Source organism: Elgaria multicarinata, chromosome 14, assembly GCF_023053635.1.
Source record: "Elgaria multicarinata webbii isolate HBS135686 ecotype San Diego chromosome 14, rElgMul1.1.pri, whole genome shotgun sequence".
Classification (NCBI taxonomy): domain Eukaryota; kingdom Metazoa; phylum Chordata; class Lepidosauria; order Squamata; family Anguidae; genus Elgaria; species Elgaria multicarinata.
The window spans coordinates 16336368-16351967 of NC_086184.1; the positions used below are offsets into that span (position 1 = coordinate 16336368).

At 44.9% G+C, this 15600-nt stretch overlaps 1 protein-coding gene across 3 annotated transcripts in view; it reads right to left on the minus strand.

Moving 5' to 3' along the window:
* The window catches only part of ANKRD27 (ankyrin repeat domain 27), a 67110-nt gene that overhangs the window by 18091 nt on the left and 33419 nt on the right, over nucleotides 1-15600 (minus strand). For all 3 annotated transcript variants that reach the window (XM_063141403.1, XM_063141401.1, XM_063141402.1), the window contains exons 14-21: nucleotides 15001-15128; nucleotides 14037-14119; nucleotides 11921-12036; nucleotides 8875-8967; nucleotides 6546-6743; nucleotides 6067-6126; nucleotides 5838-5954; nucleotides 3072-3116 (exon numbers count right to left, since the gene is read on the minus strand). In XM_063141403.1, coding sequence (XP_062997473.1) covers nucleotides 3072-3116; nucleotides 5838-5954; nucleotides 6067-6126; nucleotides 6546-6743; nucleotides 8875-8967; nucleotides 11921-12036; nucleotides 14037-14119; nucleotides 15001-15128 — 840 coding nt within the window. The remainder of the gene's footprint in view (nucleotides 1-3071; nucleotides 3117-5837; nucleotides 5955-6066; nucleotides 6127-6545; nucleotides 6744-8874; nucleotides 8968-11920; nucleotides 12037-14036; nucleotides 14120-15000; nucleotides 15129-15600) is intronic.

Consider the following 15600-nt stretch of genomic DNA (forward strand, 5'->3'; position numbering starts at 1 on the left):
CAAGAAGGATATGACACTTCGAAAACGGTTTGAAAACTGTATCTGGAGTATGTCCTGGGCCCTAACAGTTGTCACTACAGTTATAAACCATTTTAAATCCATAGTGTAGATCCTGCCTAGGTATCTCCCCGCACCCTTCCAAAACTCACTTTCTGACAGAGCCAGCTGAATCACAACAAGAAAAAGAAACATTGCAAAGGAAGGACACCAACCGACTAGACGGCTAATTAATTGTAGAAAGTGCAGATTAACGATTACTACTAACAGAATAAGAAATAAACCAACAGTCATCTGGGAGCATGGGGGCAAAATTGCCACAGTTTAGTTACACACTGTGCAACTACACCAAAGCCAACTTTAAAAGAAGACAATGGTTATCCTGTAGCTTCAGGATAACCATTGTAACTTGATGTTGTGCGGACTTTATACTGTTAGTTTTACCCTACCCTGTGCCTGCTTACCCTACCCTGTGCCTGTTTGCATTCTCTTCCCCTCCTTATTGTTTTACTATGATTTTATTAGATTGTAAGCCTATGCGGCAGGGTCTTGCTATTTACTGTTTTACTCTGTACAGCACCATGTACATTGATGGTGCTATATAAATAAATAATAATAATAATAATAATTCAGTGCCAGCTCCAAGTTTTAGGAGGCCTGAGTCAAGATATCCTCAATAGGTGTCCTCACACAGAGGGGCCTTCCTCCAGCTCAGCTGCCATTATTGCTCGCTGCTGCTGTGTATTCATTTGCCAGGGAGAGAGAGAGAGAGAGAGAGAGAGAGAACCTAAGCAAGCGAGCCAATGAGCAGGTGGCTCCTCCCACTTATTTATTACTTATTTCATTTGTATCCCACCTTTTTTCCTCCAAGGAACTCAAGGCGGCATACATAATCCTCCTCCTCTCCCTGTTATCCTCACAACAACAACCCTGTGAGGTGGGTTAGGCTGAAAGTCTGTGACTGGCCCAAAGTCACCCAGTGGGATTCCATGGCGGAGTGGGGCCTAGAACCCAGATCTCCCGACTCCCAGTCCAACACCTTAGCCACTACACCACACTTCTCACTAGCATCATCCAGTTGCTTGCCTCCTCTAGACCAAAGGAAAAAGATGCTAAGCAAGCAGGCAGCGCCGGCTCAGCGGTAGACCCTCGCTGGGGCATGGATCTCAGCAAGTACCCCGTCATGCCAAAGTGTGGCACCAGCCCTGGATACCATACAGGCTCTATTTGGTTATCATGCCAAACCATGGTTCGGAATATAACACAGGCAGGCTAGCCATGGTTTAGAGTTATTTGTCTGCTTCCATTTTCCATCCACTCAACCCAGTGGTGGTCTCCAGAGATGCAACAATGTTTGACGCTGCGATTTGTTAATTCAGAAACCATGCCAAGCCACGCTTAGGTTCCAAGCCCAGTTCGAACCACGGTTTCTGAATATGACTTGTTAATTCAGACATCAGACCAACCCGTAGCTGAGCTTCTTTCACTACGGGTCGACGTAATGTCTGAACAGAGCCACTACGGCTTTTACAATCTTCTGTATTAAAAACAAAATGAACCTACATAGAATGGTATAATTTGCCTTGCTGTCAACTGCAGTGCGCCTTGATTTTAAAAGGCTTCTGAAGAAAAGAATACAATTGCTATGGAGGTTTTCGAGTCATCGTGGGAGACAGTAAACGATGCAAATTATAGGATGGGAACAGCCAAGTTGATATTGCTATACAGAAAGCAAGCTATTAAAAATCAAAACACACTCAGCAGCTTTTCATTTCTGCAAGCCGTTTTTAAAAAGAAAATCTGTGTTTGTCGACGGCATTAAACCTGCTGTGACTTCTTGTTCAGAGCTGATACGACTATTATAAAACAATGAAGAGACCAAGGTCGGGTTCCCGCTCAGAACTCCTTCTCATGAACAATTTTGCTCCTGGATATGAACAACTTAGTTATGAAACACAATTATACTGCATCAGCTATGAAGGGCATATCCATTTTCAGACATTTTTTGCTGCTGTTCAGGGCTGCAACGCTTAATTTTAATCAGGTAAGAAAGTGCCTTCAATTAATCAGACAGCAGATTTTATTATATATACATGTACAAGTGAAGAATGCTCAGGACTCTAGCCAACCACACCCTTTCCCAAGTTACTCCATTCTATTCCCTCTCCAATTTTCCATTCTTCTCCTTCCAACGTCTGCATTCCATTTCAACTGAGCATGCTCAGTCCTCGGAGAATGACTCATAACGCCAACCCATAGAATGGGTTGTTAAATTCCAGGTTGTTGTGATGTGCAAACCAAGTCGCAATAACAAATCATGGTTTGTTAGCCATAAGCAATTCAGGAAGGCTTGCTGTTAGGTTGTGAACTCTGAGTAGTTTAAACCATGGGTTGTCATTATGTGTGAACCCAGAACTGTGGGGTTTTTCATGGGTTCTTCTGTCAGGCTAAAGCGGCAGGCAAGAGTGGTAAAACAACATGCAGCCACTCTACAAGCTGCAAAGTACTACAGTAATGCAAAGCGGCCTAAAAGAAGAGGGAAACCAACAACCCAGGGAATAAGAAAACAAACCATGGCTTGTTTGATCCTCTGCCAGACAAACCCTGGGTAGGGCAATGGGAATTGTAGCCCAACACATCTGGAACTCACCAGATTGAGGAAGGCTGTGCTGTACCACACACTACAATCTGCACAACCCTAGAGGCTCCCACATAACACCCTCAAGGCAATGAGGCTGTGGGTCTACCCTACTGCTTACTTATGCCATGAAGCAATCGCGCATGCATTGTCCAGCCCAGCTGCCGCCATTTTGCTGTCCTCTGCCGCCAAAGGCAAGAGGCGGATGAGCCAGGGAGACCTCATCCAGATTAGCCCAGCAGAAGTGAGAGCACAACCCTGAACATTCCCATTAGGTAAATACACGTCTCTACTTGACCACTTTTAATAACTGCCTGTTCCTTTTCTAAATCGTAGACTACTAGAAATCTCTACCCTATGGTGCCATCAGTACATGTAGTTGCAAACACCATCCACAAAACGTCAACACCGTAATACGGGGCACGGTAGGTCTTACCATTTCCAAGTCTCCATCGGCAACTGCTCTTAAAAGTTTGTCCACCTGTGAAATAAATCAATCCAGAAAGAAAAGGACATTTCAATGCATTGGTATATGCTGTAGCACCAGTATTGTCTGAAAACCTAGCACCGATTTCTGATTTAGCCCTTGGGGGACTAATTTGGAGAGGTGCTCAGAAGGAGGGGTCCCTTATAGGACCGAGCGCCTCCATAAATGGGATCTGTATATGACCTCTGTGATTTGCATGTCTACAGTGCTCTTTGTGGGGCACAAACCTGGCATTCATATTTTATGAATAATGTACTTATGGACTTTAAAAATGTCAAATTTGCTTGAAATACAGGATAAAACAAGCTTATGTGCGTGTGCTATACTCCCAGAAATCACATGCGACAGACCATAGCAACCGCAACGAAACATTTTCTTGCTCATTAAGAAGCAAGTGCGATGAATTACCGCAAATGGCTGCAGACTCAAGTTGGATTAGGGAGCGAGGGCCAAGCGCTTCAGAAGCTGAGAGGTCTTTAGCTGCTGGTAATCTTTTCCCCTGACTTGAACTACAGACTCAGCCTCTGCGGGGGGATAAGTTTGTCCCTTTCAGGAACAGCAAAAGAAGCGATTCTCAATCTCTTACTAGGCATGGTTTCTTACCGTATTTCTTCGATTGTAAGACACCATCGATCGTAAGACGCACACTAATTTCAGTACCACCAACAGAAAAAAAAAGCTTTGATTCGAAGAAATAATAAATGCACCCGCGATTCTAAGGCGCACCCCGTTTTTAGAGATGTTTATATGGGGGGGGGGGGAGTGCATCTTAGAATCGAAGAAATATGGTATTTATAGAACAGCGGCCCTTGGCTGGGCTGCATCCGCACAAAGACAAGCTGTCGTCATCCAAGGCAGGTCGAACATCAACAATGGGGTAGGAGCATCAACGTGGCTTTACATTAGGTCGGACTATTGGTCCATCTTGCCCAGTATTGGCTACACTGGCTGGCAGCTGCTGCTCTCCAGGGTCTCAGGCAGAGAGGGACTTCTGCATTCTCTCCTATCCTTAAAAACATAATCTGGAGATGCCAAAATTGGAGCCAGGCTAGCCTGACCCTCTAATCTAACTATCCCCAACCTGGTGTCTTCCAGATGTTCTGGATGCCCATTAGCCCTACTGATTATCTATGCTGGTTGGGCCTAAAGGAAGTTATATCCAAACATATCTGGAGGGGAAGGGTGCCGTGTCCGCTGTTGGAGTTGCCAGGGATTGAACCTGTGACCTTCTGCAAGGGAAGCATGAGTTTTCCCAATGAGCTTTGGTCCCTTCCCATGCTGCCTCCAAACCTGGAGCTTCCATGTAGCCATTGTGACGGGGAGCCATTGATATATTATCTACATCATGGCACTGTATGTCATAGCAGTTAAAAAATCACATCTGCAGGGGTTTTTTTTTAAACAAATGCTTCCAAATATGCCATCTTGTACATGGTTTACTGCCAAAGTAACACGCCCCACGGACTAATTTTGAATGTCTTTTAAGTTCCAATTCTCTAGAATTAAAGAGCATGGCATCCAAGCCATACAACCTGCCAACTGGATTATTTTGTGGGTCATCCGAAGCATTAAAAGCATGTTAAGAAGTAGGGTTGGGGATACCAGTGGACAATTCCCTCGGGACAAGCATGCTATTTCTGGCTCCATGAAGACAAGGAGTGACAGGCCAAGGGAATTTGCTACCAGAGCGCTTTCTGTGTGGCAGCACATAACCCTTATCAAGGCACAGAAGTTCTTCAAAACCGTTTCAAATCAACGTTGGGGAGGGTGATCACGGAAGTGATGGAGGCATTTTGGGACGACGTCTTCAAAGAAATTAACAGCATGACCAAACAAAGCAGTACTGTCGATTCCAGGTATCTTTACAGAGGTACCTTTACAGTCCACCCTGCACAAAGACTTTATTTTACGTAATACCTGTGGATGCACTATCTGAAAAACCCGGGCAAGGCTGCCAGCCCAAGGCCACAGCGATCTCGACTAACTGGATGGGGTGATCACAGCTGGAATGGGTGGGAAAGTATGAATCTTACCAGGGTGGGGTGACTAGGAGGCTGAGGATTGGCTGAAGAGAACCGGCTGAGGTTGCTGTGATCAAAGGACAAAGAGGAGGGAGAATGATGGCGTTTGGTCCTCCTGTTGGCTTGCCTGCAGATATTGGACACGTGGAGCTCTGGACAGGGGGACCCTTTATTCCGGTAAAGTATAGATTAGGCCAGTTAGACTTTCTTATTTTCCTTGGATGGTCTGTGCCAAAGGCTCTCTGTGTGGTTTAATGTATTTTTCATATTTTTAGTCCTTTCTTCCATGCCTTCCCCTTCCCCTCTTGGAAACAAGGCGGGTGGGTCGGTTGGGATCAAGGGAAACTTTCTGTCCTACCTCGCAGGGAGGAAGCAAGTCACTGCTCCCTTCCTTCCTAAGGTCTCCCTCTCCAAGGGAGGGCTCACTCTCTGCCCTCGAAGAGGGAGATCCGAGAAACCCAACGGCCTCTGGGACAACCTCCCAAGAACCATCAGATTATAGCCTCCATGTACGGAAAGGCCCAAGTTAGTTACGCGCGGCATGAAGCAACACTTGTCTTCTGTCCCGAATCTCCTGCCAATCCGTTTCATTGGGTGAGCCCAAGTTCTAGTCTTAGGAGAGAGGGAGAGAAACAGGAATAGCACCAACACTCTGATTTCTCCTGCTCGGCTACCCGGGGCTTCATCAGCTTACCTCTTTATAAATAGCTGTGATTTCTTCTTGTTTGGCTGCTGTCACCGAAGACAACGTGGAGACGGAGGATATTTGGCTGATGGTGTCCTCGCAAAACTGAGGAGACCTGGTCGGGGACTGACAGGAGGGGCAAAGGAAAGAGTTGGCAGCGTCACCATTATCACAGCAGTTGATCAACTGAGTATCTTTACACTAAGGAAGGGACTGCAGCTGATACACCCGGGATTACCTGAGAAGCACTCTGTCCTCTTTCAAACGTGAGGTAGTCCAGCTCCATCAAAGATAAAATCTGCAGAAAGATCAAATATTCATGAACAGGCACCGCGAAGGAAATTCACTAATGGGAAGACAAACATGGCATGAGCCCACAAGATGCGTTTGATATCAAGATCTATACCTAAATGCAGACAAGAGAGCACCCAGGCTGCAGCCTTCGTCTTGCCTATCCTGCGTTTCAGAAATAGAACTGTGACCTTTCTCCGTCAAAAACAGAGGGAAATAATATTTTTAAGAGGTGCTAGCAGTCCCAACACATACACACACACACACACAATTTAAATGCTGGTTAAAAATATCACACGGGGATTTATTTTTAAAAACAAAAACCCAAAGAGCAGATAATTAAAGAAGACCCAAGAACTGAATGCACACTGCAGCGGTGAAAATCACAGAAAACAAAAATCCAAAGAACAGTGAACTAAAAAGTACCGTGGAGTTTAACGCGCATTGCACAGGAGTCTCTTTCGTTCGGTTTTGAACATCGGGGCTGGCTCCGTTCTGTAGCAGCACTTCTATGATCCCTTGGTAGCCCCAGCGGGCAGCTATGTGAAGAGGAGTGTCTCCCTTTTCGTTACCGATGTCTAATTTGCAAGAATGGACGTCGTAATAGACTAAAGCCTTGACACACTAGAAAGGCAAACCAAAAGCAAACCCTTTGAAAATATCACACCGCTAAAGCAATGGAACTAGCAACTACCGTGATGCCCCATCACTGGCCATCCTGGCCAGGGCGTATGGGAGTTGTAGTCCAAAACATTTGGAGGGCACCAGGTTACGCATCCCACTTTTCAGCAGTGGGCCTCCAGGGTTTCGGACAGGGATCTTTCCCGGTCTGCTCTGAAAATGTCAGGGGATTGGGCTTGACACCATTGCAAGCAAAGCATGTGCGTTATCGCTGAAACCGCTGTTAATCTGTATGAATGGAGAGTGGGGTCTCTGATTTTGTGCTGGTTATGACCTATAAAGCCCTATACGGCTTGGGTCCAGGTTATCTGAAAGACTGCATTCTCCCTCAAGAGCCTGCCCGTCCTCTTAGATATTAAGGGGAGGCCCTTCTCTCAGTCCCACCACCATCACAGGCATGCCTGATGGGAACACAGGAGAGGGCCTTCCCGGTGGCTGCCCCGGGGCTCTGGAACTCCCTTCCCAGGGAAGCTAGACTGGCTCCCTCCCTGTTGTGCTTCCAAAGGCAGGCTAAAACTTTTCTGTTCCAGCTGGCCTTTGGGGAAGTAATCCGGACCTTTGTTTATACATTGTTTATATATTGGATTTTTTTTTAATTATTCGTGTTTTAAAATGTTTTAAAATATTTTAATATTGTAGCATGTTTAATTATATTTTTAATTTTTGTTTATCTCTGTTTTAATTGTACATGTTTTAATTTGTAAAGCCGCCTTGAGTCCCAGTATTGGGAAAAGGGCGGAATGATGATGATGATGATGATGATGATGATGATGATATGGAGGTGAATTCCTTCCAGGTTTTAGTCAGAACAGCCAGAACTCTAAAGGAGCTATCCAAGATGCTGAATTTATTCTGGGGCAGGGTCAGCACCTTGGTCATGGCCATGGGCACTGATATCATCTGGTCTGTGTGAGGCCCAGTGGAGGGTAATTCAGTGACCCCTCTCCCCCCCCCCCCCGCAAAAAAAAAACCCTGTTCCCCAACCCCTTGGCTAAGGGATAAGGAATTTGCTTTCAAAAAGAAAAGAAAAGAAAAGAAAAAGAAAATGAAAGTTGATTTTCTAATGGGATTTTAAAAAACATAAAAGGAGCCCTGCTGGATCAGGCCAAGGGTCCATCTAGTCCAGCACTTTGTTGTTGTTGTTGTTGTTGTTTTTATTTATTTATTTATTTATATAGCACCATCAATGTACATGGTGCTGTACAGAGTAAAACAGTAAATAGCAAGACCCTGCCGCATAGGCTTACATTCTAATTGTTCACTCTGCCAACCAGTTCCCCAGGAGAAACCCACAAGCAGGACATGAATGCAACAGCACCCTCCTGCCCATGTTCCCCAGCACATTACACCAGTCTTAAAATCCCTTCACTGGCTGCCAATTAGTTTCCGGGCGAAGTGTAAAGTGTTGGTCATTACTTTTAAAGCCCTACATGGTTTGGGTCCCGGCTACCTGCGGGATCGCCTTCTCCCGTACAATCCGCCCCGCTCGCTCAGGTCCTCTGGGAAGAATTTACTCCAGTCAACAAAAACAAGGCTGACAACTTTTACCCAGAGGACCTTCTCTTCTGCCGCTCCCGGTTTGTGGAATGGCTTGCCAGGAGAGATTCGTCAACTTAACAGTCTTCCAGAATTTAAGAAAGCCATAAAGACTGATCTCTTCCGGCAGGCCTACCCAGCTGACTTTTAAGATGCCTTTTTTTAATGGTGTGCTGCTTTTAAGGATGCACTGGTTTTAAACGTTTGAATTAGTTGTGTTTTATGGTGTTTTTATTAGTGTTGTACCCCACCTCGATCCAGAGGGAGAGGCGGGTAACAAATAAAATTATATTATTATTATTATTATTATTATTATTATTATTATTATTATTATTATTATTATCCTGCCTCTGATACTGGAGGTAGCATACAGCCATCAGGACTAGTAGCCTCCGTGAATTTGAGTAATCCTTTTTCAAAGTTATCCAAATTGGCGGCCATCATGATATCTTGTGGCAGTGAATTCCGTAGTCTAACTCGTTGGCAGATAAGACGCATGTCAGGTACTTGCGAAATTCGCGAAAGACAAGCAACTTACGTCCTCGTGGCCGTACGTGCACGCTAAATGCAGCGCCGTGTTGCCGTTATTGTCTTGTACTTCGGTACTTGCTTTGTAGTGCAGCAAGAGGAGCTGAAAAAGAAAAAGCAAGCCGACACGGGTATAAGACGCGGTGCGGGGGTTGGCGAAATAGGATTCTTACTAGTGCGGCTCCTTTAAGTTCCTATGCAAAATGAAATCTCTAATGCTTATCCCCTCGGCTTGAAAGCAGCCAAGTGATAATGCTTCTCGTTGGCTTTTTGCTACCACTTTGACCAAGTTCCTGACCCATGTGAAAGCTTCTTGTCATGAACTATTTAAAACCCATTCGGAGTTACAGCCAAGCTGCCAAGGTATTATATCACTCGCCAGGCCCCACAGTACAAAGCAATACAAGGGATCACGATGTTTGGCGTTCCAGGAGAACTTTGCAGAGCAAAACAGCATCCACGAACTAAACCAATGCTCGGTGTTAGTACGGCGAGGGATTTCTTCATTCTCGAAGATCACAGTAGCCAGCGGTGCACTGCTCTAGGCTGGCTTTGTAATGTCTGAAGCAGTTCTTGCAACCGCAAACCAGCCGATGTCACATTGCCTCCTCCAAAGGAAAAGGTGGAGGATTCGTCAACCAAAATGTTCTATTAATGCTTTGCTATTTACGGAAGACTTAGAGAAGTCGTTCTGAATGACAAGGAAAACAGGGTGAAAGAGAGCTTGGGACCAAACACATCATGATCTGGGGGGTTGCATGATCAGACGACACCCAGCCAGCCTGGTGTAGTGGCTAGAGTGTTGGACTGGGAGTCGGGAGATCCGGGTTCTGGTCCCCACTCGGCCATGGAAACCCACTGGGTGACTTTGGGCCAGTCACAGACTCTCAGCCCAGCCTACCACACAGGGTTGTTGTTGTGAGGATACAATGGAGCAGAGGAGGAGGATTATGTACATTGCCTTGGGTTCCTTGGAGGAAAAAAGGCAGAATATAAATGCAATAATAATAATTCATCTCCATATGAATTGATCCATCATTGTCACTAGAGGCCCAGGTGGACTCTGTGGCACGGAGTACTTGGGGTCAGCTTCGGCTGATCCGCCAGCTACGGCCTTTCCCGGACAGGGACAACCTAGCCACAGTAGTGCATGCACTGGTAACTTCCCGATTAGACTACTGCAATGCACTCTACGTGGGGCTGCCCTTGAAGACGATGCGGAAATTGCAGCTAGTGCAAAATGCAGCAGCTAGACTGCTGGCAGGTACATCTTTTTTTAAAAAAAAAATTATTAGACTACTAAATAAAAACAAACAAATATAACAATTTAACATACCATACATAGAAAAAAAATCAAATACATAAGAGATTACTTGAATATATAAATGTTAACATATAATACTTTATCCATAACATAATCCAACATAATCCAACAAGTGCTCCCCCTTCCATTCGGGATCATTCCTGTTTCCAAATCTTAACAACTGGCAGGTACATCTTACAGAGCCCACATAACACCGGTTTTAAAGGAACTGCACTGGCTGCCTATACACTTCCAGTCGGAATTCAAGGTGGTGGTAATGACGTTTAAAGCCCTAAATGGCTTGGGACCTCGATACTTGAGAGAGCGCCTCTCCTTATATATGCCTGCCCGAGACCTTAGATCTGTTGGAGGAGCCCTTCTCCGCATCCCACCAATGCAACACATTCGCTATGATGGGACAAGGGAGAGGGCTTTCTCTGTGGTGGCCCCCCGACTGTGGAATGCCCTCCCCTTGGAGGCCCGATTGGTGCCAACGTTGATTGCATTTCGACGCCAAGTAAAAACATGGCTTTGATGGTTAAACTCACTGGCACATTGTTTTAACTGTTTTAAACTGCATCTATTGCTTTTAAATTATATATTGTTTGAACTTGGATCATGTTTTAATTTGTTTTTAACTGTGTATAGTTATTGTTTTATACTGTATGTTTTTATCTGTACGCCGCCCTAAGATCTTAGTAATATAGGGTGGGATAGAACTATTTTAAATAAATAAATAATAAATAAATAATAATATGATGACACCCCCCTGCAAACTTGTTCAAATCCACTGGAAAGGCCCCTGTTAAACACGTTAGAACAGTGATGGTGAGGGATAAATCCTTCTCCAAGGTTGCGCCAAGGCTACAGAACACGGCCCCGCAAACAGCTGTGCACTGGTGTAGCATGAGGACGGGAAGGTCAGGTGTACCTCTTTCAACGGATGAGTGTTACCTTGTTGCAATGCTGCTTTTGCATTTGCCTGTACGCTGAATACCGAAGATTTGAACGCTTGTAAAAATCAGGTTGGATCCACAGAAGGGCAACCAGGGCTCTGCCTCCTTCTCCTCTTCTGCACTGCAGCTCCTTGGAACGTCCCGGGTTTGGAGATCTTCCGGAACAAACTTCCCCAACAACCTGGCACCCTCCAGGTGGGTTGAACTCCAACCCCCATCGTCCCCAGGTGGGCTGTGAGGGGATGATGGGGGTTGTAGTCCAAGACAAGGGCACCAGGTTGGGGAAGCTGCTCTAGAATGCTGGGGGATGTGGTATGGGGTGGGGTCAAGGTTGCAATAACTGGAAGAAATCAAGATCCCCTCTCCTGCGTAATCCAGAAGCACTTTCCGCTCTCACGAGAAACTCTTTGGATGCCAGCCACTATCTTTTCGATCAAATCACAATTCTGGAATTATCTGGATTGTAAAATGAAAATCTTGAGACCACTCCCCTTGGAATTGCTGAAAGTTGCCAGGCGACGACACAGCCCGTTTTTCTAATCCGAAATCTCACAGGAAGTTTAAACTGGATCCCAACTGGTTGGATTAGAAGCTTCCATGAACCAGGATTCAGTAAAGATTCTGAAAAAGTAGCCACTTCTCGTCCACAGCAGAAAGCAAAGCCACCGAGAGATCAGTTTCTGCTTTTAACCAGGAAGTGGTACTGGATTGAAAAGTCCACCAGCATTCCCTGGATTATTCGTGTTATTTTAACTTAAGACTCGTGTCAAACCTTTCATCAACCCTTTGATGCTTACAGTAACATTTTGGTACCCTTTCTGACAGGCCAGGTGAAGCGGCGTTGATCCGTGGTAATCCGTAGCATTGACAACGGCGCCTTTGGAGACTAACAAGTCAATTAACGACGCTTGGCCTGTGGAGAAAGGTACGCTCATTAAAATCAAAATGTCAGCATCTCGCAGCTAGGAAAGGAAGTTTCATTTTCTGAGTCAAACTGTGAGCTCAACACTCCTTTCCTTTCCCCACTCAAGGAAGCTGTAAGGCAGCTTCCTCTGTGTCTGCTCGCGGCATTAAACGTCCCTCAATTGACAGCCGATTATTCCAGGTCATGGCTCAGCAAGGGGCTTTCTAGTCGTAATAAATGAACGGGGCTTTCTCTCTGGAGGGAGCCAAGTGAGAAATAAATGCAAGTGCAAATTACAGGTACACAGAAGAGTGACCCTATCTTGGGTGGAGGGAGCCGCCGCCCCCCCAATTTTTTTTAAAAAAAACTTGCCTGCAAATTCGCAAGACATTGACCTATTTACAACAGGCGGACTTGATGCAGAAAGGATTAAGTCAGACTTTCGGGAGTGGCTTTCGACAACTCCCATGGGATGGAATTACAGGGGTCAAGGAGTCGGAGGATCCCAAAAGTCATCACCTCCAGCCCCGTTAAGCCAAAAGGCAATAGCATCCACTCACCAGCTCCCCTCCAGAATAAATGAAATAATATAGAGTTGTAACTCAATGGTAGAGGAAATGCTTTCCAGGCAGGAAGTCCCAGGTTCGATCCCAGTTAGGGTTGAGAAAACGCCTGCCTTGAACTCGGGAGAGTCACTTGCTGCCAGTCAGAGTTGACAGTACTTGGCTAGGTGGACCAAGGGTCTGACTCGGTATAAGGCAGCTTCCTAGGGTTAAATCAAGAGCCTGTGTACTCCACATCGGAGGGGTGGGGGGGTGGAGCAAGTTATCTCCATGTCGTACGGCTAGACAGATGCTCAAGTCCGATCCAACCCTATAGTGGAATATTGCAACTGTTTTCTAAATGTGTTCCAAGGAAATCCGTGAGTCCTTGGAAGCTTATCAGAGGATAAAAGGAACACAAAAAGCTGCTTTATATCAGATCAGACTATTTGTCTATCTAGCCCGATATTGTTTACTCTAGACTGGCAGCAGTTCCCTGAGGTCTTTCAAGCTGAGGTATTTCTCCATCACCTGCTACTTGATCCTTTTAACAAAACATGCCAGGGATTGAAACCGGGTTCTCCTGCATGAAAAGCTTGGACCACTAAATATTGGTCCCTCCTCAGTCGGAAGGACACACTTCCCCGGCAGCCAGCTTATGTGAAGGTTTGTGTCCTACAGTAAAAAAATTAAAAGGTCAGGCCTTGAGGGCCTGGGGTTATTCTGTTGGGAGGGGGTATCCCTGAGAGGAGTGGTTTCATTCCCCAGTTAAGTTTTATTTCTCCAGTTAAGATTCATTTCTCCAAGGTTCAAACAGTACTTTCCATTTTGGGGGAAGAGGGTATAAAAAGGGAGGAGAAAGCCAGCCAGAAAGAGCAGGAGAAGACAACAGCACGAGGAAGAAGCAGATGGAAAAGGCTAAGTGAAACTAGGGTAAAAGAACTTGGGCTTTGCAGTTTTTATTTTCTTTTAATACCTTTGTATCACTTAACCCTATTGACTAAACACCTTTAACTGTAATTTGCTCATTTTAATATATTAGTAAACTCTTTTCTGGTGTGTCAGTCACTCCACATCTATAGTGTAAACCCCACGTTACTGGAAAGGGGAAGGTAAAAGAAGGAAGATGGGATTCCTAAGGAGGCAAAAGACCTTTAGGGAGTTGCTCAGGGGATCCAGGTCATAGAAGGAACCCAGACAGCTTGTTTACCATTAACAAATTTCTCATGCAATACGAAGCTGCAAGTGCATCCTGAGTGCATCATTAGGGCACATACACAGTTCAGGTGGAAAGGCCTGGCTACTGCTGTAGGGCAGTGTTCTCAAGACATATCCCAGGATCCTCTGAAACAAGCAGCAGTTCCATGGTAGATGCTCAGGGATTTCATGGCAGACAAGTGTTTTGGGGGGATGGGAAGTTAGAAAACTACCGGAATATTCCAAGAACAAAAGGACTGCAGTGCTTACCACATATTGCAGCTATGTGAAGTGGAGTGAAACCCCGGTCATCTCTAGAAAACGGTGTAACAATGGAAGGATCATTCAGCTTCCTTAAAATAAAGATGTCTTTATTAGCTAATTCAAGAGACGTAATATGTATTGCATATGGTCAACTTTCCCCCCCATCACCAAGAAGGATGGCTACACATGAGCAAGGGTAGAATGGTGGCTATGAGGTCACCAGTTCAAATCTTGCCCCAGCATTGAACTTCTTGCCAACACTTTTCTAAGCCTCAAGTTCCTCTCATCTGCAAGACAGGAATAATAATATTGGCCAAGCTTACAGAGCTGTTGGAAGATTACTGAAATAATGTACATGCAGAACTTTCAACAACCTAAACCTAGTATATGTTGGAAGGGGCCTATGAAGGTCAGGCTATATATCTGTCTCCCAAAAATGATAAATGGCTGTTGAATATTAAAATCCTTACATTAAATCAGCAACTTTCCTCCCTCCGTTCCACTCCTTCTGCCAAAGACTTCCTGAGATCATTCATATGTAACAGCAAACTACAGTTTCCAATACCAAACCATGGTTTCTTGTGATGTTTGAACCAAAGCCATATGCCCAAACTTGGGTTTTCAAGCAGCCACCAAACCAGGATCTAAAACCATGGTTTGAAGCTGATTTGCAAACCACAGTTTGGGTAAATTGTGGTTTGACTTCGCATTTGAACTGATAAACCATGGTTTGGAATGCTGCTCTGCCTTCAGATGCAGCTCCTTGGAATGACATCTGCAGATATTCAGGGAAGTCAGAAGAAGAAGGAAACCACACAAACAGTTGTTTGCCTGTATCAAGGTTTGGAGTATAAACCATGGCTAGCACAAACCATAGTTTGGTGTTATGTCTGAATCAACCCACCGGGAACCAAATCAACTTTATTAGGCTTTGAAAGATTCTGGAAGGCTTTGAACACATTTTGCTTACCCAGAAACCAGCTTCTCACATTTGTCACAAAAACAAAGCGGGTGGCACATTTTTTGCACAGTGTCCTTATCGCTGTCCCCTTGGCTTAATAAGCGCTCTACCTCTTCCTGGTTGCCTGAAGCAATGTGCTGCAAAAGAGGGCAACAGGTTAGACAGACGTCTGTGGTTTAAAAAAATGTCTCTCTGGCCTGGTTCAGACAACACGCTAAACCATGCTGCTTAACCACAAAATGGTTAAGGGAATGCCATTTTGTGGTTAAGCAGCATGGTTTAGTGTATTGTCTGAACCAGCAACCCCCTCTCTCTATATATAAATACATACAGAAATCACCCTAATTATCCTGATCAAAGCATCTATTTGCTGCCTAATGCAATTTCTTAATGTTCAAGGTTTAGCTTATTAAGCTTATGTTTTTTCAATATCATTCTTATTTTAATTCATTTTAAAAGAATAAAATTAAGCTTCCTCCTGGACAAGATACATAACGCTATCCAAAACACAAAAATGGACTGTGGTTTTAGCCGCAAATGTATATTAGAGGACCTTCAGAATATATTACTTTATTTGGAAAATGAAGATGCCATCTTTCCATTTACAAG